Below are 26142 nucleotides of genomic sequence, written 5' to 3'. Positions count from 1 at the left end.
TTCTAAGTTGCTGCTATGACCCAACATCACTGGGGCCAATCTGTTACTGATCTGTAACTGCCCCCTGGGTCCTAGGCCATGGTTATGACTTACCATTGCTGAGGCCAAGATGCTGCTGCTATAAAACAGAACCGTGAGGCCAGAGTCAGGTATTTGACCAACCATCTATAAGAAGTACACTACTGTACTCTGGCTCTGGGTCCCAAGCCACTGCTGAACCCTGTCATCCCAGGAATCCTGCTGCTACTGCATTCCCCTTTACCCCAGGGCCTGAGTCACTGTGGTGATTCCCAGGAACCCAGACCACAGTTCCATGGGAAGTCTTCATGTGCCTGCACCTCAGAAACCAGTGCCACTGCCACTGAAAGTGTACCTGTGCCCCCACGACTCAGGTGTTGTGGTAGCTCTGTGAGCACCAGGTCCCAGGATACCAGTTCCACTGATGCCCTGAGTGTCAGCACACCAGTCCTGCCATCAAGAGGGATTCCCTTGGCTAGAATTTTGACAGGCAAAAAAGAATAGTAGGATCCCAGCAGCTTTTGCCACCACTGCCATCCACATCTTCTAAAGGAAGATGTCACAATCTACGCTGATGTTGACCTCAGCTGACAGAGCTGCATAGAAAGGACTTTAGTGTGCCCTCCCTGGAACCAGAGACACTGCACCCTACCCAGCTGGCATATTCACAGTCATCTTTAGGTGATAATCTTTCCCCAGTGAAGCTAGTCTTAAAAAGCTGAAAAAGGCAACTGCTCCCTTGAATGCACGGTTATCAACTCACAGACATTAGAAACATGAAGAAGCAAGAAAACATGACACCACCAAAAGTTCACAATAAGTTTCCAATAACTGACACCAAAGAAATGGATTTGAGTTACGTGAAAAAGAATTCAAAGTGTTTAAGGAAGCTTAGCAAGATTCAAGTGAACGCAGAGACACAGCTAAATGAACTCAGAAGAACAATACATGAACAAAACAAGAAGTTTGACAAATTAGTAGAAATAATAAAAAAAGAACCGATCAGAAATTCAAGAGCTGGAGAATACAAAGAATGAAATGAAAAGTGCGATAGAGAAAATTAACAGTAGGCTCAATAAGGCAAAAAAAACCAATGTGTGAACTTGAACACAGATCCCTTGACATTTTCCAGTCAAAGAAAAAGATGTAAGAATGAAAGAGTAAAGAAAGCCTCTGTGACTAATGGGATACCACAGAATGAAACAATATTCAAATTATAGAAATCCAGAAAAGGAAGGGACAAAGGAACACAAACATATTTAAAGAAATAAGGGCTTAAAACTTCTCTAAGCTGGAGAGAGATATGGACACCCAGGTACACAAAGCCCAAAGCTCCCCAAACAGATTCAACCAAAAGAGATCTCTACCAAGATACACTGTAAACAAGCTCTTAAAAAATCTAAGAAAAAGAGAATTTTGAAAGCAGCAAGAGAAAATGTATTCATCACATACAAAGAAACTCCAATAAAGCTATCAGCATATTTTTCAACAGAAATCTTGCAGGCCAGGAGAGAGTGAGATGATATATTCAAAGTACTCAAAGAAAAAAAGAACTATCAACTTAGAACACATTACCCAGCAACCCTGTCCTTTAAAAATGAAGGAAATATAAAGACTTTCCCAGAAAAACAAATGTTGAGGAAATTTATCAGTCGACGGCTTTACATAAAATGTTAAAGGGAGTTCTTCAAGCGGAAATGAAAAGATATTAATCAGTAACATAAAAACATATAACTGTATAGAATTCACTGGTAAAGGTAATTATACAAATGTGAAACACTCTAAAACTGCAGTGGCAGTGTGTAATTCACTTTGATCTCTAGCATACAGGTTAAAAGACAAAGCATTAAAAATAATTATAGGTACAATATTTTGTTAATGGATACAGAATATAAAAAATATAAATTGGGACATCAATAACATAAAATGTTGGGGGGGAAGTAAATGTGTAGGACTTTTAAAATCAATTGAAGTTAAAATGTTATCAACTTAAAATAGACTGCTATAACTATAAAATGTATTATGAACAGCAGGGTAATCACAAAGCAAAGAACTCTGATACACAAATGATAAAAAGAATCAAATATACCACTATATAAAATGAACAATTCACAAAGAAAGCAAGCGAGGAAGAAAAGAAAAAAGAAACTATAAAATAATTAGAAAGCAATTAACCAGATGGTGATAGTAAATCTTTCACCATCAATAATTCCTTAAGGGGCTTCCCTGGTGGCACAGTGGTTGAGAGTCTGCCTGCCAATGCAGGGGACACGGGTTCGAGCCCTGCTCTGGGAAGATCCCACATGCCGCGGAGCAACTGGGCCCGTAAGCCACAATTACTGAACCTGCGCGGCTGGAGCCTGTGCTCCACAACAAGAGAGGCCGCGATAGTGAGAGGCCCGCACACCGCGATGAAGAGTGGCCCCTGCTTGCCACAACTAGAGAAAGCCCTCACACAGAAACGAAGACCCAACACAGCCATAAATAAAATAAATAAATAAAATTTAAAAAAAAGAAAAAAAAATAATTCCTTAAAATATGAATGGTTTAACATCTCCAATTAAAAAACACAGAGTTGCCGAGTGGATAAAAAAACAAAACCCAATCACATGCTGCCTAAAACAGACTCACTTAAGTTTTAAGGAAACTCATATGATGAAAGGGAAGGGATGGAAGAGGATATTCCATGTAAATGGAAACCAAAAGAGACAAGGGGTAGCTATACTTCTATCAGACAAATAGACTTTAAGTCCAAAGTTGTAGGAATTGAACTTTAAGTTCAATTTCGACTTTAAGTCGAAAGTTGTAAGAGAAAAAGAAGGTCATTATATAATGATAAAGGGATCGATTCATCAAGAGGACATAACAATTGTAAATATATACACACCCAATATGAGAACATCAAAATATATTAAACAATTGTCACCAAATATGAAGGCTGAAATAGACAGCAATGCAATAATAGTAAAGGACTTCAGTACCCCACTTTCAACAATGGAAAGATCATCCATATAGAAAATCAACAAGACAATAATGGATTGAACTACACTTTAGAGCAAATGGACCTAACAGATATATACAAAAGATTCCATCCAACGGCTTCACAATACATATTCTTCTCAAGTATACACGAAACATTCTCCAGGATGGAGTATATGTTAGATCACAAAACAAGTCATAACAAGTTTCAAAAGATTAAAATTATACCAACTATAGTTTCCAACCGCTGTAGTATGAAACTAAAAATAACAGGAGTAAAGCTGGAAAGCTCACAATTATATAGAAAATAAGCAAAACACTTCTGAAGAACCAATGAGTCAAAAAAGAAATCAAAAGGGAAATCAAAAAATTCTTGAGACAAAGGAAACGGAAACACAGTGCACCAAAATTTACGGAATACAGAAAAAGAAATTCTAATAGGAAAGTCGGTAGTGATAAATGCCTACATTAAGAAAAAAGAAAAATCTAAAATAAAGAACCTAATTTTACACTTTAAGGATCTAGAAAAAGAACACAGTAAGCCCATAGTTGACAGAAGGAAGGAAATAATATAGAGCAGAAATGAATGAAACAAAGATTAGAAAGACACTTTTTAAAAAAATCAACAAAACTAAGAGTTGGCTTTTTGAAAAGATAAAATTTACAAACCTTTACCAAAACAAATTAAGAAAAGAGGAGAGGGCTTCCCTGGTGACACAGTGGTTAAGAATCCGCCTGCCAATGCAGGGAACACAGGTTCAAGCCCTGGTCCGGGAAGATCTCACATGCTGCGGAGCAACTAAGCCCATGCACCACAACTACTGAGCCCACGTACCTAGAGCCTGTGCTCCACAACAAAAGAAGTCAACACAATGAGAAGCCCACGCACCGCAATGAAGAGTAGCTCCTGTTTGCTGCAACTAGAGAAAGCCCACACGAAGCAACTAAGACCCAATGCAGCCAAAAATAAATAAACAAAATAAATTAATTTAAAAAAAAGAAAGAAAAGAGGAGAGATGACTCAAATGAAATCATAAACAAAAGGGAGAACATTCAAAACTGATACCACAGAAATATAAAGGATCATAAGGGTCAGTGAACAATTATACGATAACAAATTAGATAACTCAGAAAAAATGGATAAATTCCTAGAAACATACAACTTACCAAGACTGAATCATGAAGTAATAGGATGTCTGAACAGATGAATAATGAACATGGAGTTTGCATCAGTAATCACAAATCTCCCCCAAAAAAAAGCCCAGGAGCAGATGGCCTCACTGGTAAATTCTATCAACATTTAAAGAAAAATTAATACCAGTCCTTCTTCTGAAACTCTTCAAGAATATAGAAGATGACAAAACACTCTAAACTCATTTTATTAGGCCAGTGTTACCAGGATACCAAAAAGCACACAACACCACCACAGAAAAAGAAAATTACAGACCAATATCTTTGATGAATATAGATGCAAAACTCCTAAATAAGATATTAGCAAACTGAATTCAACAATACATTAAAAGGATCATACACCACAATCAAGTGGGATTTATTCCAGACATGCCAGGATGGTTCAACATCTGCAAATCATTCAACGTCATACACCCCATTAACAAGAGGAAGGATAAAAATCATATGATCATTTCAATAGATAAAGAAAAAGCATCTGACAAAATTCAACATCCATTTCGGATAAAAACTCTCAATAAAGTGGCTATAGAGGGAACATACCTCAGCATAATAAAGGCCATATATGACAAATTCACAGCTAACATCACACTCAGTGGAAAAAAGCTGAAAGCTTTTCCTCTAAGCACAGGAGCAACACAGGAGGCCCAACCTACCACTTTTATTCAGCATTGTATTGGAAGTCCTAGCCAGAGCAATTAGAAACAAAAAAATAAAATAAAAGGAATCTAAATCAGAAAGGAAGTAGTAAACCATCTCTATTTGCATAAGACATAATCTTATATACAGAATAACCAAAAGAGTAGTAGAACTAATAAACAAATGCAGTAAAGTTGCAGGATACAAAATCAATATACAAAAATTAATTGGTTTCTATACACTAATAACAAAGTCTCAAAGAGAGAAAAGTTTTTAATTTTTTAAAAAAGTTTTTAAGTTTTTAAAAATACCATTTATAACTGCATTAGAGAAATTAAAATACTAAAGAACAAATTTAAACAAGGAGGTAAAAGACTTGTACATCTAAAACTACAAGGCTTTGATAATTCAGTGCAATCCCTATCAAAATTCCAATGACATTTTTCACAGAAATAGAACAAAAAAACCTAAAATGTGTATGTAACAACAAAGACCCCAAATAGCCAAAGCAATCTTGAGAAAGAACAAAGCTAGAGACATCATGCTCCCTGATTTCAAACTATATTGCAATACTATACTTGTCAAAATGACATTGTATTGGCATAAAGACAAACACAAATATCAGTGGAACAGAACAGAGTGCCCAAAAATAAACCCATGCATATATGGTCAATTAACTTACAACTAAGGAACCAAGAACACATGATGGGGAAAGGACACTCTCTTCAATAAATGGTGCTAGGAAAACTAAGCAGCCACAAGCAAAAGAATGAAACTGGACCACTTTCTTACACCATACACAAAAATCAACCCCAAATGGATTAAAAACTTGAATGTAAGACCTAAAACATGAAATTACTAGAAAAAATATAGGTGGTAAGCTTCTTGACACCAGTTGTGTCAATTAATTTTTTTAATTTGATGTCAAAAAGAAAAATCAATAAATGGCTTATGCACAGCAAAGGAAACCATCAACAAAATGAAAATAAAACCTACTAAATGGGAGAAAATATTTGCAAGTCATGTATCTGGTAAGGGTTTAATATCCAAAATATTAAGAACTCATATAACTTAATAGCAAAAAACAAACAATCTGATTGAAAAATGGTCAGAGGATCTGAATAAACAATTTTCCATAGAAAACATACAGATGGCCAACAGGCACATGAAAAGGTGCTGAACATCACTAACCATGATGGAAATGCAAATCCAAACCACATAGAGCTATCACCTCACACCTGTTAGAATGGCAAGAAATAAATGTTGGCGAGGGTGTGAAGAAAAGAAACCCCCGTACACAGTAGGTGAGAATGTAAACTGATGTAGCCACTATATAAAACAGTATGGAAGTTTGTCAAAAAAATTAAAACTACAATCTGATCCAGCAACTAAACTTCTGGGTATTTGTCCAAAGGAAACAAAATCACTATTGTGAAAAGAAAGCTGCACTCCCCTGTACATTGCAGCATTATTTACAATAGCCAAGACATGGAAACAATTTATAAATCCACATATCCATCAATGGCTGAATGGAAAAAGAAAATGTGATACACACAGTGGAATATTATTCGGCCACAAAAAGAAGTAAATCTTGCCACTTGCAATAATATGGAAGGGCCTTGAGGGCATTTTGCTAAGTGAAATAAGTCAGTGAAAGACAAATACTGTATGATTTCACTTATATGTGGAGGAAGGAAGGAAGGAAGGGAGAAAGAAACGGAAAGAAAGAGAGAGAGAGAGAAAGGGAGGGAGGGAGGAAGACAGAGAAAGGAAGGAAGGAAGGAAGGAAGGAAGGAAGGAAGAAAGAAAGAAAGAAAGAAAGAAAGAAAGAAAGAAAGAGAGAGAGAAAGAAAGAAAGAGGAAGAAAGAAAAGAAAGAAAGAAAGGAGAGAAAGAAAGGCCTGAACTCACAGAGAACAGCCTAGAAGCAGTAGGTGGGCAAAATCGGTGATGGTGGTCAAAAGGTACAAAATTCTGAAAGAAAACAGAAATCAACCACAGAAAGAAAAATATGAAAAGAACAAACATGGGGAGACTAAACAACATGCTACTTAAAAATCAATGAGTCAACGATGAAATCAAAAAAGGAATCAGAAAATACTTCGAGGCAAATGAAAATGATAACACAACCTTACAAAATCTATGGGATGCAGTAAAACAGTGTTAAGAGAAAAGTACATAGGGATACAGGCCTTCCTCAAGAAACAAGTAAAATAAACAAATAAACAACCTAACCTACCACCTAAAAGAATTAGAAAAAGAAGAACAAACAAAACCCAAAGTCAGCAGAAGACAAGAAATTATAAGATCAGAGATTGAATAAATAAAATAGATTAAAAAAAAAAACCAGAAAAGATCAATAAAACCAAGAGCTGTTTTTTTTGAAAAGATAAAATTGAGAAACCTCTAGCCAAGCACACCAAGAAGAAAAGAGAGAGGACCCAAATAAACAAAATAAGAAATGAAAGAGATGTAACAACAACCAATACCACAGAAATACAAAAAATCATAGAGAATACTATGAAGAGCTGTATGCCAAACACTGGACAACCTAGAAGAAATGTACATCTCTAAAAACATACAGTCTGCCAAAACTAAGTCAAGAAGAAACAGATAATTTGAACACACCAATACTAGATGTGAAAGAGAATGTGTAATTTTAAAATTCTGTCAAACAAAAATCCAGGATCAAACCGCTTCACTGGGGATTCTAACAAACAAACAAAGAAGAATTCATAACGATCCTTCTCAAACTATTCTGAAAAAATGAAAGAGGAGGGAACACTTCCAAATTTATTCTATAAGGCCACCAAGACCCGGATACCAACACCAGACAAAGACATTACAAAAAAAGAAAATTATAAGCCAATATCTTTCATAAATTTAGATGCAAAAATCCTCAACAAAATATTAGCAAACCGAATCCAACATGACATAAAAAGGATCATGCACCATGATCAACTTGGATTCATTCCAGGGTCAGAAGGATGGTTCAACATATACAAATCAATCAATATGATATACCACATTAAAAAAAAAGGAGAGACAAAAACCACATGATCATCTCAATAGATGCAGAAAAAGTATTTGACAAAATTCAACATTCATTTATGATAAAAACGTTCACCAAAGTAGGTATAGAGGGAAAGGGAACAGATTTCAACATATTAAAGGCCATTTACAGCAAAACAACAGCCAACACAAAATGAACAGTTAAAAGCTGAAAGACTTCCCGCTAAATTCAGGAACAAGACAAGGATTCCCACTCTTACCATTTCTATTCAACATAGCATTGACAGTCTTAGCCACAGCAATCAGATAAGAAAAGAAATAAAAGGTATCCAAATTGGGAGGAAAGAGATAAAACTGTCATTAATTGCAAATGACATGATACTCTTATGGAGAACTCTAAAGTTGCCACATAAAAACTATTAGAACTAATAAATGAATTCAGCAAGATAGCAGGATAAAAGACCAATATACACAAATGGGTTTCTTTACACTAATAATGATATATCAACAAGAGGAAGTAAAAAAAGCAATCCCATTTGAAATACTGTAAAAAATAAAATAAAATAAAATATCTAGGAAGAAACTTAACCAAGGAGATGAAGATCTATACATTGAAAACTATAAAACACTGATAAAGGAAACTGAAGATGATTCAATGATGAAATGGAATGCCCATGGATTGGAAGAATTAATATAATTAAAATGGCCATACTACCCATTAAATCTACAGATTTAATGCAATTCCTGTCCAAATACCTATGACATTATTCACAGAGCTAGAACAAATATTCCTAAAATTTATATGGAACCACAAAAGACCCCAAATTGCCAAAGCAATCTTGAGACAGAAGAACAGAGCTGGAAATATCATGCTCCCTGACATCAGACTATATTACAGAGCTACAGTAATTAAAACTGCATGGTACTGGAACAAAAACAAATATATAGCTCAATGGTACAAAATAGAGAGCCCATAAATAAACCTATGCACCTACAGTCAATCTTCGACAGAAGAAGCAAGTATATAAGATGGAGAAAAGACAGTTTCTTCAACAAGTAGTGATGGGAAAGCTGGATAGCTGTATGTAAATCACTGAAATTAGAACACTCCCTCACACCATATACAAGAATAAACTCAAAATGATTTAAACACCTAAATATAAGACAAGACACCATAAAAATCCTAGAAGAGAACATAGGCAAAACATTCTAGGACATAAATTGAAGCAATATTTTCTTAGATTAATATTCAAAAACAAAAGAAATAAAAGCAAAAATTAAAAATGGGACCTAATTAAACTTAAAAGCTTGTGCACATCAAAGGAAACCATCAACAAAACAAAAAGACAACCTATCGAATGGGAGAAAAATATCTGCAAATGATGCTACCAACAAGGAGTTAATATCTAAAATATACAAGCAGGTCATGGAACTCAATATCAAAAAAAAAAAAAAACAATCCAATTAAAAAATGGGCAGAAGACCTAAGTAGACATTTCTCCAAAGAAGATGCTCAACATCACTAATTATTAGAGAAATGCAAATCAAAACCACAATGAAGTATCACCTCACACCTGTCAGAATGACTAGCATCACTAAGTCCACAAATAATACATGTTGGAGAGGGTATGGAAAAAAGGGAACCCTCCTACATTGTTGGTGGGTATGTAAATTGATGCAGCCACTATGGAAAACAGTACGGAGATGCCTTAAAAAACTAAAAACAGAGCTACCATATGATCCAGCAATCCCACTCCTGGGCATATATCTGGAAAAGACAAAAACTCTAATTCAAAAAGATACACGAACCTCAATGTTCACAGCAGCACTATTTACAATAGGCAAGACATGGAAATGACCCAAGTGCCCATCAGTAGACAGTTGGCTTAAGAAGATGTGGCATACACACACACACACACACACACATATGTATGTATGTATATGTGTGTATATATATACACATACACACACAATGGACTATTACTCAGTCATAAAAAAGAATGACATAATACCATTTGCAGCAACATGAATGGACCTAGAGATTATTATACTTAGTGAAGTAAGTCAGACAAAGACAAATACTATATGATATCGCTTTTATGTGGAATCTAAAAAAAAATAAATGAATCTATATACAAAACAGAAATAGACTCATAGACATAGAAAACAAACTTATGGTTACCAGAGGGGAGGAACTAATTAGGAGTATGGGATTAACAGATTCAAACTACTATACATAAAATAGATAAGCAACAAGGATTTACTGTGTATCTCGGAATTATATTCAGTATCTTATAATAACCTATAATGGAATATAATCAGAAAAAATAACTGAATCATTATGCTGTACACTTGAAACTAACACACTATTGTAAATCAACCATAATTTATAATATTTTAATTCTTCAGTTTAATAAATAAATATATATATTTTAAAATACAAATTATAGTTATAAAATAAAGAATTCATGGGGATTTAATGTACAGAATGATAAATACAGTTAATAATGCCATAATGTATATTTGAAACTTGCTAGAAGAATAAATTTTAAAAGGTCTGACCACAAAAAATAAAGCTTGTAACTATGTGTGGTGATGGATTTTAAGTAGAAGTATTGTAGTGATCATTTTAGTTTTATTATTCTAGTATTTTAAATTTATCAAGAATGCTTTTGCATTCAATGATTACATAAAATTTATGGGCACAAATAATCTATGCTAATAATCTATTCTATTCACCATTTTATTTAATAATAAAAAACTCCGAATGTTGGGGGGAAATATCAAAAAGTATCACTACTGTAATTAGTGATATAGGTCACAAATATATAGTGAAAACATTATCCCAAACACACAAGCATAGAATAAATATTTCCCTCTCAAAGGAATAAAATAGATTCTAACAGTCAGATGATATTACAAACTTTGAAACTTTTAATACTGTAAATAAATATCAATATACAGATATTATTGTAGCTGTAGCCTACAATCAACATTTTGGTTATTTAATGGAATTTCTATACTTTAGTCATGTGCATGCATGAACACACACACTTGTGGACACCATAAACAAAAATTTAATAATCAGCTCTAGTAATCAGTTACCTTGGCAATAATAACTTCTTTCTTCAGAATCTTCATAGCATAGTATTTTCCACTTGCTTTCTCTCGAACCAAAATAACTTTCCCAAAAGTGCCTTTACCTAGTAGTTTCAAATAGTCAAAATCATTCATTGTCTGAAAAATACAAATGAAAATACATAATATGAAACATTTGATGCAATTTATTTGTAAACTTATATGTATATATTTGCATTACCTACTCAAAATCAAATTTTACCAACTTCTAAGCACACTTAAATGACGAAGAATCAGAATGGCATTGGCTTTCTCATCACCAATCATGAATGCTGGAAATAATTTAAGCAATTCTCAGATAGTGGAGACAATAATTTTAAACGTAGAATCTCACAACTACTCAAATTATTAGTTAGGGCAAAGGGAAAATAAAATCATTTTCACTCACTTCCAAGAACTCAAGTTTCTAAGGATTTAGTAGTGCCACTACTCCCGGACAATGTGACAATCAAAAATGTCCTCCACAAACATTTCCAAATATATCTAAGAGAAAAGTATTGAAGGGAGTGTTTGAGAATGTACTATATTAAAATAAGGATGGACTCCAAGAAAGAGAAAGATACATGTATAAGAAATGTTGAAAACAATTCTGGAGCCCAGTGCAAAGAAACAGAAGAACAACATCAGTATATCTTCTGAGAAAGCAACTGGTCCAAGGCAGAAGGAGGAGTCATGGAACTCTAAGAATGTCTTTAATCTGCCTATTTTCAGTTTCATTTCTCATTCCCATTTCTAAGTAGTAGGTGATTACCAGGATTTTGCCAAGCAGAATTACTATTGCTCTCTATAGCCCCCTCTATGAATGCTTTCCCTACTCTATTTATCCACAAACTTCCAAAATTTTGATAATGTTTCTCCACTAATGTCCTTCTCTCACACAGCTTTTCATTTTCGTGGGCTTGTCCCTTTTAAAAATTCCTCTGCTATTATTTTAATAGGCTTTTAGATGAAAGAGGAGGTATGCTCAGTTTATCATCTTAAATTTAAATTCGGTTTAGAGGGATTTAAAAATAACAATTTAAGGATCTGGGGTTTTATCCTACCAACAATCAGAAGTTATTGAAGATTTTTGTGCCTTTTTAGAAGTATTTCTTTCCTCTTTACCACCCATTTGAAGTAAATGTCAGAAATGTCTCAAACAGATGACCTCAGCTTCTACCTTAAGAAACTAGAAAAACAGCAAATTAAATCCAAAAGAATTAGAAGAAAAAAATAAAAAAGATCAGGGCAGAAATCAATTAGGGACTTCCCTGGCGGTCCAGTGGTTAAGAATGCATGCTTCCATTGCAGGGGGTACGGGTTTGATCCCTGGTCAAGGAAGTGGATTCCTACATGCTGTGTGCATGGTGCAATGCGACCAAAAAAAAGAAAGAAAAGAAAAAAGAAATCAATTAAATTTTAAGAAGAAAGAAAAGGAGAGGAGGTCACGATGGCAGAGGAGTAGGAGGACGTGGAGTTCATCTCTCCCTACAAATGCATCAAGAATACATCTACAAATGGAACAGTTCTCAGAGAGCACAGGCTGAAAGTTAGCAGAGGACCTCGGTCACCTAAAAGGACAAGAAATCCCCACGTAACTGGGGAGGATGAAAGAAAGAAGAAGCAAAAAAGAAGAGAAGAGGTTGCCACATCTTGGGAAGCCCCTCACTGGCAGGGAGATCAGTTGGCACAGAAGGGGAGTTTCGGGGGCTATCAGAAGAGAGTGCAGCACCCGGTCTGTGGCAGGCAGGACAGAGTGAGACCTAAACAGATGGTCTGTGCCACAGCCCTGTGTGCCCCAGTCTGAGACGTGTGTCCCAGTGTGGAAAGGGGCTGGGTGCTGGACTGTGGGGTTTGGGGAGTAAATCCGGGGAGAGGATTGCTGTTGGCTGTGAGGAGACAGCATGAGGAGACGGGAGTGAGGAAATCCGCAACTGGGAATGCTTGTGGAGGAAACTGAGACTGCCATAGCAGGAAAGGGCCATTGTTAAGTGACACAGAAGGGGAGGAGCTGCCATTGCAGCCTTTCTCCCCATGCACTGGCCCTTGCCTCCCTGGGCACTAGGAAGGGCCCCCACTGGGGCCGGCTCTCTCGCGGCCTCTGGCTTCCCTATGTGCCTTGTCAATGCCAGGGAAGGCTCTCTTGCACCCGTGGCTGAGCACTAGGAAGGGCCACCACAGGGGCCAACTATTTCATGCCCGCGGCCACTGGTTTCCCCATGCACCTGTCACTGCCAGGGGTCCCGCGACCCTGGCTGCTACACAGCCTCCGAGTCCCCTCCTCGCCAGGGCAAACTCATATGATCCAGGGCAGCCTCAAAAGCAGACCCCTGTGGGTGACCCACATGCAGAGGTGAGGTTGTAACCACAGCTAAGCCCCAGGGGACATCAACTAAGGAAAAAAGCCGAAATCTCTCCTCGTAGCTGTGCAAATTGTGTAATGACATCTCCAAGAGTGGCCTTGTAAACTCAGAGCCTACAGAACATCTGAACAAACAAGCAGTGCTCCCACAGAAAATACAAGCCTAGCTTTAGCAGCTGTAGATTCTGTTGGCACATACACATGTAGGTTGGGCCAGGCTAAGGATGGAGCTTGCCCCATAGCAACAACAGTGGGTCCAGATCCATGATTACTGCAATCCTGGGACCTGACTTCAGTGGCTCTCTGTAAGTTTAAGAAAACTGAAATCATATCAAGCATCTTTTCCGACCACAATGCTATGGGATTAGATATCAATTACAGGAAAAAAACTGTAAAAACCACAAACACATGGAGGCCAAACAATATGTTACTAAATAACCAATGGACCACTGAAGAAATCAAAGAGGAAATAAAAACATACCTAGAGACAAATGATAATGAGACAATGATGATCCAAAACCTATGGGATACAGCAAAAGCAGTTCTAAGAGGGACTTTTATAGCAATACAATCTTAACTCAGGAAACAAGAAAAATCTCAAGTAAACTATCTTTACACCTAACACAACTCGACAAAAAAGAACAAACAAAACCTAAAGTTAGTAGAAGGAAAGAAATCATAAAGATCAGAGCAGAAATAAATGAAATAGAGACAAAGAAAACAAAAGCAAAGATCAATGAAACTAAAAGCTGGTTCTGTGAGAAGATTAACAAAATTGATAAACCTTTAGCCAGACTCATCAGGAAAAAAGGGAGAGGACTCAAATCAATAAAATTAGAAATGAAAAAGGAAAAGTTACAAAGGACACCACAGAAATACAAAGGATCATAAGAGACTACTACAAGCAACTCTATGCCAATAAAATGGATAACCTAGAAGAAACAGACAAATCCTTAGAAAGGTACAATCTCCTAAGACTGAAACAGAAAGAAATAGAAAACATGAACAGACTAATCACAAGTACTGAAATTGAAACTGTGATTTAAAAACTTCCAACAAACAAAGGTCCAGGACCAGATGGCTTCACAGGTGAATTCTATCAAAGAATAGTTAACACTTATCCTTCTGAAACTATTCCAAACAATTGAAGAGAAAAGAACACTCCCAAACTTGCTCAACGACGCCACCATCACCCTGATACCAAAACCAAAGATAACACAAAAAAAGAAAATTACAGGCCAATATCACTGATGAACATAGACACAAAAATCTTCAACAAAATATTAGCAAACCAAATTCAACAACACATTCAAAGGATCATAAAGATGGCAGACTAGAAGGATATGGAGTTCGCATATCCTCACAACTAGGGCACCTACCACGTGGGGGACCACGGAAACCTAAGGGGACAGGAGGAACACCAGAGCAACAGAGTAAGACATGGTGGGGAGGGAGGAGAGAGGAGAAGTGGAGGCAGGATGGAACTGGAGCCTTGGAGGGGCGGCTGGGGGAGGGAAGGGGTTCCCACTCTTGGGAAGCCCACCCACAGTGAGGGGATCAACAGGGATGGTGAAAGACCGTCGGGAGAACAAAGGATTGGAAGGGAATGCAGCCAGTGTTTCCCCTGCCCACTTGGGCCCCAGAAAGCCTGCTGAGGTCCTAATCATCCGATCTCTGTGACTCCCTCCAGCCATTCTGAGCATAAGCCCCACCCTCACCCAGAACCTTACCTCTGCACTTCACACTCCGAGACCCCCTACGACCAAGTTGGGCCTAAACCTTGCCCCTGCACCTCCACCCAGCGCCTTACCTCTGAACTCCGCACTCCGAGGCCCTCTCCAGCAGCGCTGAATATTCCGGTTGCATGGGTCCTGAGCCTAGGTCCCAACCCCTGCCTAAACCTCACCCTCAACTAAGCCCCACCCCACCCCCACAGCCAAGGCCTTTTCCAGCATTTTTGTTTTCAAGGTTGTGGTTCCATTTTATTTTGTTGTTTCAATTTAATTTTTATTTTTTCAAATAAATTTTGAAATTTTTCTTATTTTATTTTGTTCTTTATATATTGTTATTGTTCTGCTCGTTTTGGCTTGCTCCCGCCCACTTTTTTTTTCTGTTGTGGTTCTGTTTTACCTTGTTTTAGTTGTTTCACTTATATTTTTCTTTTTCCTAATATATCTTTTTCTAATTTTATTTTTTTATTGTTTGTTTTTGTACTGCTCCTTTTTTTGAATTTTATTTTATTTATTTTTTTCTACAGCAGGTTCTTATTAGTTATCTATTTTATACATATTAGTGTATATATGCCAATCCCAACCTTCCAATTCATCCCACCACCACCACCACCCCACCAGCTGCTTTCCCCCTTGGTGTCCATAATGTTTGTTCTCTACATCAGTCTCTCTATTTGGTCCTTTTTTTTTCTTCTTCTCTTTTGCCACACCATGTGGTTTGAGGGATCTTGGTTCCCAGGCCGGTGATCGGGCCTGAGCTCCTGTGGAGTGTGCGCCAAGCCCAAACCACCGGACTAACAGAGAACCTCAGACAACAGGAAATATTAATCACAGTGAGGTCTCCCAGAAATCCTCATCTCAACACCAAGACCCGGCTCTAAACAAATGCCTGTAAACTCCAGTGCTGGGCGCCTCGGGCCAAAAAACCAGTAAGACAAGAACACAATACCACCCATCAAAAAAAATAAGATGACAAAAAAATATGTTACAGACGAAGGAATAAGGTAAAAACCTACAAGACCAAATAAATGAAGAGAAAATAGGCAAGCAATATGAAAAAGAATTCAGAGTAATGATAATAAAGACGATCCAAAATCTCAAAAATAGAATGGAGGCACGGATCAAGGAAATACAAGATATGGTTAACAAACACCAGGTAGAACTTAAAAACAAACAGTGAAGAACAACACAATAACTGAAATGAAAAATACACTAAAAGGAATCAATAGCAGAATAACTGATGCAGAAGAAGGGATAAATGAGCTGGCAGACAGAATAGTGGAAATAACTTCCGAGGAGCAGAATAAAGAAAAGAGACTGGAAAGAACTGAGGACAGTCTCAGAGACGTCTGGGACAACATTAAATGCACCAACATTCTAACTGTAGGGGTCCCAGCAGAAGAACGGAAAGAGAAAGGGTCTGAGAAAATATCTGAAGAAATTAGAGTCGAAAACTTCCCTAACATGGGAAAGGAATTAGTCAATCAAATCCAGGAAGCGCAGAGAGTCCCATACTAGATAAACCCTAGGAGAAACATGGCAAGACACATATTAATCAAACTAACAACAATTAAATTCAAAGAAAAAATATTAAAAACAATAAGGAAAAAGCAACAAATAATATACAAGGGAATCCCTATAAGGTTATCAGCTGATTTTTCAGCAGAAACTCTGCAGGTCAGAAGGGAGTGGCAGGATATATTTAAAGTGATGAAAGGGAAAAACCTAAAAGCAAGATTACTCTACCCAGCAAGGATCTCATTCAGATTTGATGGAGAAATCAAAAGCTTTACAGACAAGCAAAAGGTAAGAGAATACAGCACCACCAAACCAGCTTTACGACAAATGCTAAAGGAACTTCTCTAGGCAGGAAACGCAAAAGAAGAAAAATACCCACAAAAACAAACCCCAAACAATTAAGAAATTAGTAATAGGAACATACATATCAATAATCCCCTTGAATGTAAACAGACTAAATGCTCCAAGCAAAAGACACAGACTGGCTGAAAGGATACAAAACCAGGACCCATATATGCTGTCTACAAGAGACCCTCTTCAGACCTAAGGACACATACAGACTGAAAGTGAGGAGACGGAAAAAGATATTCCATGCAAAAGGAAATCACAAGAAAGCTGGAGAAGCAATACTCATATCTGATAAAATAGACTTTAAAATAAAGACTGTTTCAAGACATAAGGAAGGACACTACATAACAATCAAGGGATCAATCTAAAAAGAAAACATAAAAATTATAAATATTTATGCACTCAACATGGGAGCAACTCAATATATAAGGCAAATGCTAACAGCCAAAAATGGGGAAAAAGACAGTAACACAATTATACTGAGAGACTTTACACCCCACTAACACCAAAGGACACATCATCCAGCAAGAAAATAAATAAGGAAACACAAACTTTAAATGACACCATAGACCAGATAGACTTAATTGATACTTATAGTACATTCCACCCAAAAGCAGCAGAATACACTTTCTTCTCAAGTGCACACGGAAGATTCTCCAGGATAGATCACATCTTGGGTAAGAAATCAAACACTGGAAAATTTTTACCAATTGAAATCGTGTCAAACATCTTTTCCAACCACAACGCTATGAGATTAGAAATCAAGTAGAGGAAAAGAACTAAAAAACACTAACACATGGAGGCAAAGCACTGCAATGCTAAAAAATCAAGAGATCACTGAAGAAATCAAAGAGGAAATGAAAAAATACCTAGAGACAAAGGACAATGAAAACATGATGACACAAAACCTACAGAACTCAGAAAAAGCAGATCTAAGAAGGAAGTTTATAGCAATTCAAACTCACCTCAAGAAACAAAAAAAATCTCAAATAAATAGTCTAATCTTACACATAAAGCAACTAGAGAAAGAAGAACAAGGAAAGCCTAAAGTTAGTAGAAGGAAAGAAATCATACAGATCAGAGCAGAAATAAATGAAATAGAAACGAAGAAAATGATAGCAAAGATCAATAAAAACAAAAGTTGGTTCTTTGAGAAGATTAAAAAAAATTTGATAAACCTTTAGCCAGACTCATCAAGAAAAAAGTGAGAGGACTCAAATCTATAAAATTAGAAATGAAAAAGAAGAAATTACAACTGACACTGCAGAAATACAAAGGATCATAAGAGACTACTACAAGCAACTCTAGGCAAATAAAATGGACAACCTGGAAGAAACGGACAAATTACTGGAAAGGTACAACCTTCCAAGACTGAACCAGGAAGAAATAGAAAATATAAACAGACCAATCACAAGTAATGAAATTGAAACTGTGATTAAAAATCTTTCAACAAACAAAACTACAGGACCAGATGGTTTCATAGGTGAATTCTATGAAACACTGAAAGAAGAGCTAACAACTATCCTTCTGAAACTATTCCAAAAAATTGCAGAGGAAGGAACACTCCCATACTCGTTCAACGAATCCACCATCACCTGGATACCAAAACCAGAAAAAGATATCATAAAAAAAGAAAATTACGGACCAGTATCACTGATGAACATAGAAGCAAAAATCCTCAACAAAACACTAGCAAACAGAATCCAACAACACTTTCAAAAGGTCATGCACCATGATCAAGAGGGTTTTATTGCAGGGATGCAAGGATTCTTCAATATACGCAAATCAATCAAAGGGATACACCAATATTAACAAATTAAAGAAAAACCATATAATCATCAATAGATGCAGAACAAGCGTTTAACAAATTTCAACACCGATTTATGATAAAAATTCTCCAGAAAGTGAGCATACAAGGAACCTAGCTCAACATAATAAAAGTCATATATAACAAATACACAGCAAACATCATTCTCAATGGTGAAAAACTGAAAGCATATCCTCTAAGGTCACAAACAAAACAAGGATGTCCACTCTCACCCCTATTATTCAACATAGTTCTGGAAGTCCTAGACACGGCAATCAGAGGAGAAAAAGAAATAAAAGGAATATAAATTGGAAAAGAAGAAGTAAAACTGTCACTGTTTGCAGATGATACGATCCTTTACATAGAAAATCCTAAAGATGCCACCAGGAAACTAGCAGAGCTAATCAGTGAATTGGGTAAAGTTGCAGGATACAAAAGTAATGCACAGAAATCTCTTGCATTCGTATACACTAAGAACAAAAGATCAGAAAAACAAATTAAGGAAACAATCACATTTACCATTGCAACAAAAAGAATAAAATACCTAAGGAGGCAAAAGACCTGTATTCCGAAAACCATAAAACACTTATGAAAGAAATCAAAGATGGCATGAACAAATGGAGAGATAAACCATGTTCCTCGATTGGAAGAATCAATATTATGAAAAAGGACTATACTACCAAAAGTAATCTACAGGTTCAGTGCAATCTCCATCAAATTACCAAGGGCATTTTTCACAGAATTAGAACAAAATATTTTACAATTTGTATGGAAACACAAAAGACCTTGAATAGCCAAAGCAATCTTCAGAAAGTAACATGGAGCTGAAGGAATCAGGCTCCCTGACTTCAGACTATACTACAAAGCCACAGTAAACAAGACAGTATGATACTAGCACAAAAAACAGAAATATAGATCAATGGAACAGGATAGAAAGCCCAGAGATAAACCCACGCACATATGGTCACCTAATCTACGACAAAGGAGGCAAGAATATAAGTCGGAGAAAAAACATCCTCTTCAATAAGTGGTGCTGGGAAAACTGGACAGGTACATGTAAATGAATGAAATTAGAACACTCCCTAACACCATACACAAAAATAAACTCAAAATGGATTAAAGACCTAAATGTAAGACTGGACACTATAAAATTCTTATAGGAAAACATAGGCAGAACACTTTCTGACATAAATCACAGCAAGATCTTTTATGACCCATCTCCTAGAGTAATGAAAATAAAAATAAAGCAAATGTGACCTAATTAAACATAAAAGCTTTTGCACAGCAAAGGAAACAATAAACAAGACGAAAAGACAACCTTCAGATTGTGAGAAAATATTTGCAAAAGAAGCAACAGACAAGGGATTAATCTCCAAAATATATAAACAGCTCATGCAGCTCAATAGACATTTCACCAAAGAAGACACACAGATGGCCAAGAGGCACATGAAAAGATGCTCAACAGCACTAATTATTAGAGAAATGCAATTCAACATCACAATGAGGCATCACCTCACACCGGTTCAGAATGGCCATCATCAAAAAATCTACAAACAATAAATGCTGGAGAGGGTGTGGAGAAAAAGGAACACTCTTGCACTGTTGGTGGGAATGTAAATTGATACGACCACTGTGGAGAACGGTACAGCGATTCCTTAAAAAACTAAAAATAGAACTACCATATGACCCAGCAATCCCACTACTGGGCATATACCCAGAGAAAAACCATAATTCAAAAAGTCACAGGGACTTACTTGGTGGCACAGTGGTTAAGAATCCACCTGACAATGTAGGGGACACAGGTTCGATCCCTGGTCCGGGAAGATCCCACATGCCGCAGAGCACTAAGCCTGTGTGCTGCAACTACTGAAGCCTGCGCACCTAGAGCTCATGCTCCGCAACAAAAGAAGCCACCACAATGAGAAGCCTGTATTACGCAACAAAGAGCAGCCCCTGCTCACCGCAACTAGAGAAAGCCCATGCACAGCAATGAAGACCCAATGCAGCTAAATATAAATAAATAAAATAAATAAATTTATATAAAGTCACATGTACCCTGCTGCACTATTTACAATAACCAGGACATGGAAACAACCTAAATATCCACCAACAGATGAAAACATAAAGATGTGGTACATATATATAATGGAATATTACTCAGCCAGGAAAAGAAATAAAATTGGGTCATTTGTAGAGATGTGGATGGACCTACCATCTGTCATACAGAGTGAAGTACGTCCGAAAGAGAAAAACAAATATTGTATATTAACACATATATGTGGAATCTAGAAAAATGGTACAGATGGACTTATTTGCAGGGCAGGAATAGAGACGTAGATGTACAGAATGGACCTGTGGACACAGTGGGGGAAGGGGAGGGTTGGATGAATTGGAAGATTAGGTGTGACATAAATACACTACCACCTGTAAAATACAGACCTAGTGGGAACCTGCTGTATAGCACATGGAGTTCAGCTCGGTGGTCTGTGATGACCTAGATGGGTGCAATGGAGGTGGGGAGGGAGGTCCACGAGGGAGGGGATACATATATACATACAGCTGATTCACTTCATTGTACAGCAGAAACTAACACAACATTGTAAAGCAATTATATTCCAATTTTAAAAACTCATTAAGAAATAAAAAAAAAATACACCATGATCAAGTGGGATTTATCCCAGGGATGCAAGGATTCTTCAACATATGTAAATATGTAAATCAATCAATGTGATACAGAACATTAAGAAAATGAAGAATAAAACCCATATAATCATATCAATAGTGCAGAAAAGGCTTTTAACAAAATTCAACACCCATTTATGATCAAAACTCTCCAGTTATTGGGCATAGACGGAACATACCTCAACATAATAAACGCCATATACGACAACTACACAGCAAACATCATACTCAATGGTGAAAAACTGAACACATTTCCTCTAAGATCAGGAAAAAGACAAGGATGTGCACTCTTGCCACTTTTATTCAACATAGGTTTGGAAGTCCTAGCCAGGGAAATCAGAGAAGAAAAAGAAATAAAAGGAATCCAAACTGGAAAAGAAGAAGTAAAACTGTCACTGTTTGCATGATACTATACATCAAAAATCCTAAAGATGCTACCAGAAAACTACTAGAACTAATCAATGAATTTGGTAAAGTTGCAGGACACAAAACTAACACACAGAAATCTGCTGCATTTCTATACACTAACAACAAAGATCAGAAAGAGATTTTAACAAAACAATCCCATTTACCATTGCATCAAAAAAGAATAAAATATCTAGGAATAAACCTACCTAAGGAGACAAAAGACATGTACTCTGAAAACTCTAAGACACTGATGAAAGAAATTGAAGACGTTGCAAACCACTGGAAAAAGAGACCATGTTCTTGGATTGGAAGAACCAATATGGTCAAAATGACTATACTGTCCAAGGCAATCTACAGATTCAATGTAATTCCTATCAAGTTATCAATGGCATTTTTCAAATAATTAGAACAGAAAAATTTTAAATTTGTATGGAAACACAAAAGACCCTGTATGGCCAAAACAATCCTGAGAAAGACAAACGGTGCTGGGAGAATCATGCTATCTGACTACAGACTATACTACAAAGCTACAGTCATCAAAACAGTATGGTACTGTCGCAAACCACAGAAATATAGATCAATGGAACAGGATAGAAAGTACAGAGATAAACCACACACCTATGGTCACCTAATCTATGACAAAGGAGGCAAGAATACACAATGGAGGAATTCTTCAATAAGAGGCACTGGGAAAACTGGACAACTAGATGTAAAAGAATGAAATTAGAACATTCTCTAACACCATACACAAAAATAAATCCAAATGGATTAAAGACCTAAATGTAACACCAGATACTATAAAACTCTTAGAGAAAAACATAGGCAGAACACTGTCTGACATAAATGGCAGTAACGTCTTTTTTGATCCACCTCTGAAAGTAATGAAAATAAAAACAAAAATAAACAAATGTGATCTAAATAAACATAAAAGCTTTTGCACAGCAAAGGAAACCATAAACAAAACGAAAAGAAAACCCATAGAATGGGAGAAAATATCTACAAATGAAGCAACGGACAAGGGATTAATCTCCAAAATATACAAAGAGTTCATACAGCTCAGTATCAAAAAAACAAACCCATTTAAAAAATGGGCCAAAGATGTAAACAGATATTTCTCCAAAGAAGACATACAAATGACCAAGAGACACATGAAAAGTTGCTCAACATCACTTATTATTAGAGAAATGCAAACCAAAACTACAATGAGGTACCACCTCACACAGGTCACAATGGCCATCATCAAAAAATCTAGAAAGAATAAATGCTGGAGAGGGTGTGGAGAAAACGGAACCCTCTTGCACTGTTGATGGGAAAGTAAATTGATACAGCCACTATGGAAAACAGTACGAAGATTCCTTAAAAAACTAAAAATAAAGCTACCATAGGATCCAGCAATCCCACTCCTGGGCATATACCCAGAGAAAACCATAATTCAAAAAGATACATGCACCTCAATGTTCACTGCATCACTATTTACAAGAGCCAGGACATGGAAGCAACCTAAATATCCATCAATGGAGGAATGGATAAGGAAGAGGTGGTATATATGTACAATGGAATATTACTCAGCCATAAGAAAGAATGAAATAATGCCATTTTCAGCGACATGGTTGGATCTAGAGTTTGTCATACTGAGTGAAGTAAGTCAGACAGAGAAAACAATATCATATGATATCACTTATATGTGGAATCTAAAGAAATGGTACAAATGAACCCATTTACAAAACAAGTTGAGTCACAGATGTCGAAAATAAACTTGTGGTTATCAGGGGGGAAAGGAGGGGAAGGGATAAATTGGGAGATTCGAATTTGACATATACATACCACATATATAGAACAGATAAATAGTAAGAACCTGATGAAGAGCACAGGGAACTCTATTCAGTACTTTATAATGACCTATATGGGAACAGAATCTAAAAAAGAGTGGATATATGTATATGCATAACTGACTCTGCTTTACAGCAGAAACTAACACAACATTGTAAATCAACTATACTCCAATTAAAAAAATGAAAAAAAATAAGAAGAATGAAAAACTGATGTAACCAAAAGCTGGTTCTTTGAGAAAATCAATAAAATTGATACATCTCTAGCCAGATTATTCAGGAAAAGAAAGAAAGAGGATGCAAATAACCAATATCAGGAATGAGAGAGGTAAAATCATTACAGATTGTACAGATACTGGAAGGATCCCAAGGGAGTATTATAAACAACTTTATGTCCATAAAATCAACAACTTATATGAAGTGAACAAATTCCTTGAAAGGTTCAAACTCAAAGGTTACTCAAGAAGAAACAGATAACTTGAATATCCTATATCTATCAAGGAAATTGAATTTGTGGTCAAAAAGCTTTCAACAAGAAAACTCTAGGACCAGATGGTTCACTGGTGAATATGTCTGTAGATACATGTAAAAATTCTAAAAATTTTAGAAACGAATGCCTTCACTCCTTTTCAATAATATTTGCTATCTATAATCTTGGTAATTTTTCCAAATGTCAAGTTACACTGTCTTAATCATTCAGTAGCATCTCTAATTCAAAGAAAAGTAGCAAGAGATAGGAACAATAACCAAGTATATTTATTAATTCAACTAAAAACCAAAGATGTCACTCTAAATATACAGAATAGAGTTAACAGAATTAGTGTTATCTGAACAAACAGTGGGTAATACTAAGTAATTTCATTTTCATTAACAGGTTTTTAAAAATCAAGTAATACTACATTACCCCAAAGCCCTTTGTACTAGGTAGTCTCCAAAAATGGCGGACACTAATTCCTCCAGCCCCGACTCCCTGTATGTACATGCCATTCCTCCTATGAAGAAATGGAGTCAACTTTCCCTCTCCCTGGCCTGGCTTTGTGTCCAGTTTTAAACACAAAATACCATCAAAGTGATAGAGTGCCAGTTCCAGACTTAGCCTTTAAGTCTGGGAGCGTATGCTTTCTCCCTCTTGGAAAAGTTTCATTCTTAAAAGTCAGCTCTCATGCTGTAAGGAAGTCCAGGCTATCTGCTGGAGAGAAAGGCCATATGGAGAGGCCCTGGAATATGCGACATCACATGAAGAGAGAGCTCACTGGAGGAGAACCAAAAATCCAGACATGGGAGAAAGGCTTTCATGGATTTTCCAGCCCAGTCCACGTGCCAGCTGAATACAGCTGCTTGAAAGGTCCAAGTGAGACCAGCAGAATTGCCCAGGCAAACCACAAAATCAGAAGAAATTATAAACTGTCATTGTTTTAAGATATTAAATTTGGGAACTTTACTTCATAGCAGTGAAGAACTGACAGACATTATTCTCATAACTAAGCCATAATATTGTTTTTATTGCTCAAAGTTTCATTTCAACAGTACCCACCTAATTTTATATCTAAAAACACTGGAAAATGATACTTGCTGTGTCCCATTACTAAATATCATATAAACTGAAACTGAATTCTGGGGATAAAAATTAGAAAATAAGCTGTAAATTGCTTTATGACATTTTCACATGAAAAGAAATATATAATAATGAAATACTACTATATTCTTTAAGGATTGTAATTCTTAGGGACAAGGAGGTTTTAAAAAAGGATGACAGCCTTAACGCTAAATTTCATAGCTTCTGTCAGTATGTCAATCTTAAAAAAAAAGAGGAATTTACATGGAAACATATTACTAACAAAAATTTGCATTACTATATAAAATTTATATTACTATATGATAAAGTCAGAAACATTTATCATATCTATTTTGATAAAACTTCAGAAAATTTAAAAAGTATCTTTGATACCAAATGTTCATCTTCAGTGCGGTATACACGGTGATTATCTAGTCTTTACAAATGAAATGTAAACTATTTTCCTCTTTTGGATGGTGTTAAGGGAAAAGATACAAAAAGATTTTAATTAAAAATAAGAGCATAACATACTATTTACAATAGCCAAGATATAGAAGCAAACTAAGTGTCCATCAACACATGAATGGATAAAGATATGATACACACACACACACACACACACACACACACACACACACACAATGGAATATTACTCAGCCATAAAAAAAGAACGAAATAATGCCATTTGCAACAACGTGGATGGACCTAGAGATTATCATACTAAGTGAAGGTAAGTCAGAGAAAGACAACTATTACATCACTTATATGTGGAAACTTTTTAAAAAGTACAAATGAATTATTTCCCAAACAGAAACAGACTCACAGACATAGCAAACAATCTTATGGTTACCAAAGGGGAAACCAACACAAATTGTAAATCAACTAACACAATACTGTATATCAACTACACTTCAATAAAAAAATTTTTAAAATAAGGGCTGAAACTAGTAC

At 36.2% G+C, this 26142-nt stretch overlaps 1 protein-coding gene across 4 annotated transcripts in view; it reads right to left on the bottom strand.

The window, feature by feature from the left end:
* Window positions 1–26142, bottom strand: part of AKT3 (AKT serine/threonine kinase 3) — a 392608-nt gene that overhangs the window by 139150 nt on the left and 227316 nt on the right. For all 4 annotated transcript variants that reach the window (XM_057550146.1, XM_057550151.1, XM_057550143.1 and 1 more), the window contains one exon: window positions 10941–11072. In XM_057550146.1, the coding sequence (XP_057406129.1) occupies window positions 10941–11072 (132 nt within the window). The remainder of the gene's footprint in view (window positions 1–10940; window positions 11073–26142) is intronic.

Source organism: Balaenoptera acutorostrata, chromosome 1 (assembly GCF_949987535.1).
Source record: "Balaenoptera acutorostrata chromosome 1, mBalAcu1.1, whole genome shotgun sequence".
NCBI classification, from domain to species: Eukaryota; Metazoa; Chordata; class Mammalia; order Artiodactyla; family Balaenopteridae; genus Balaenoptera; species Balaenoptera acutorostrata.
The sequence above is the reverse complement of the archived record's forward strand: the minus strand, read 5'-3'. Positions and strand labels throughout refer to the sequence as shown.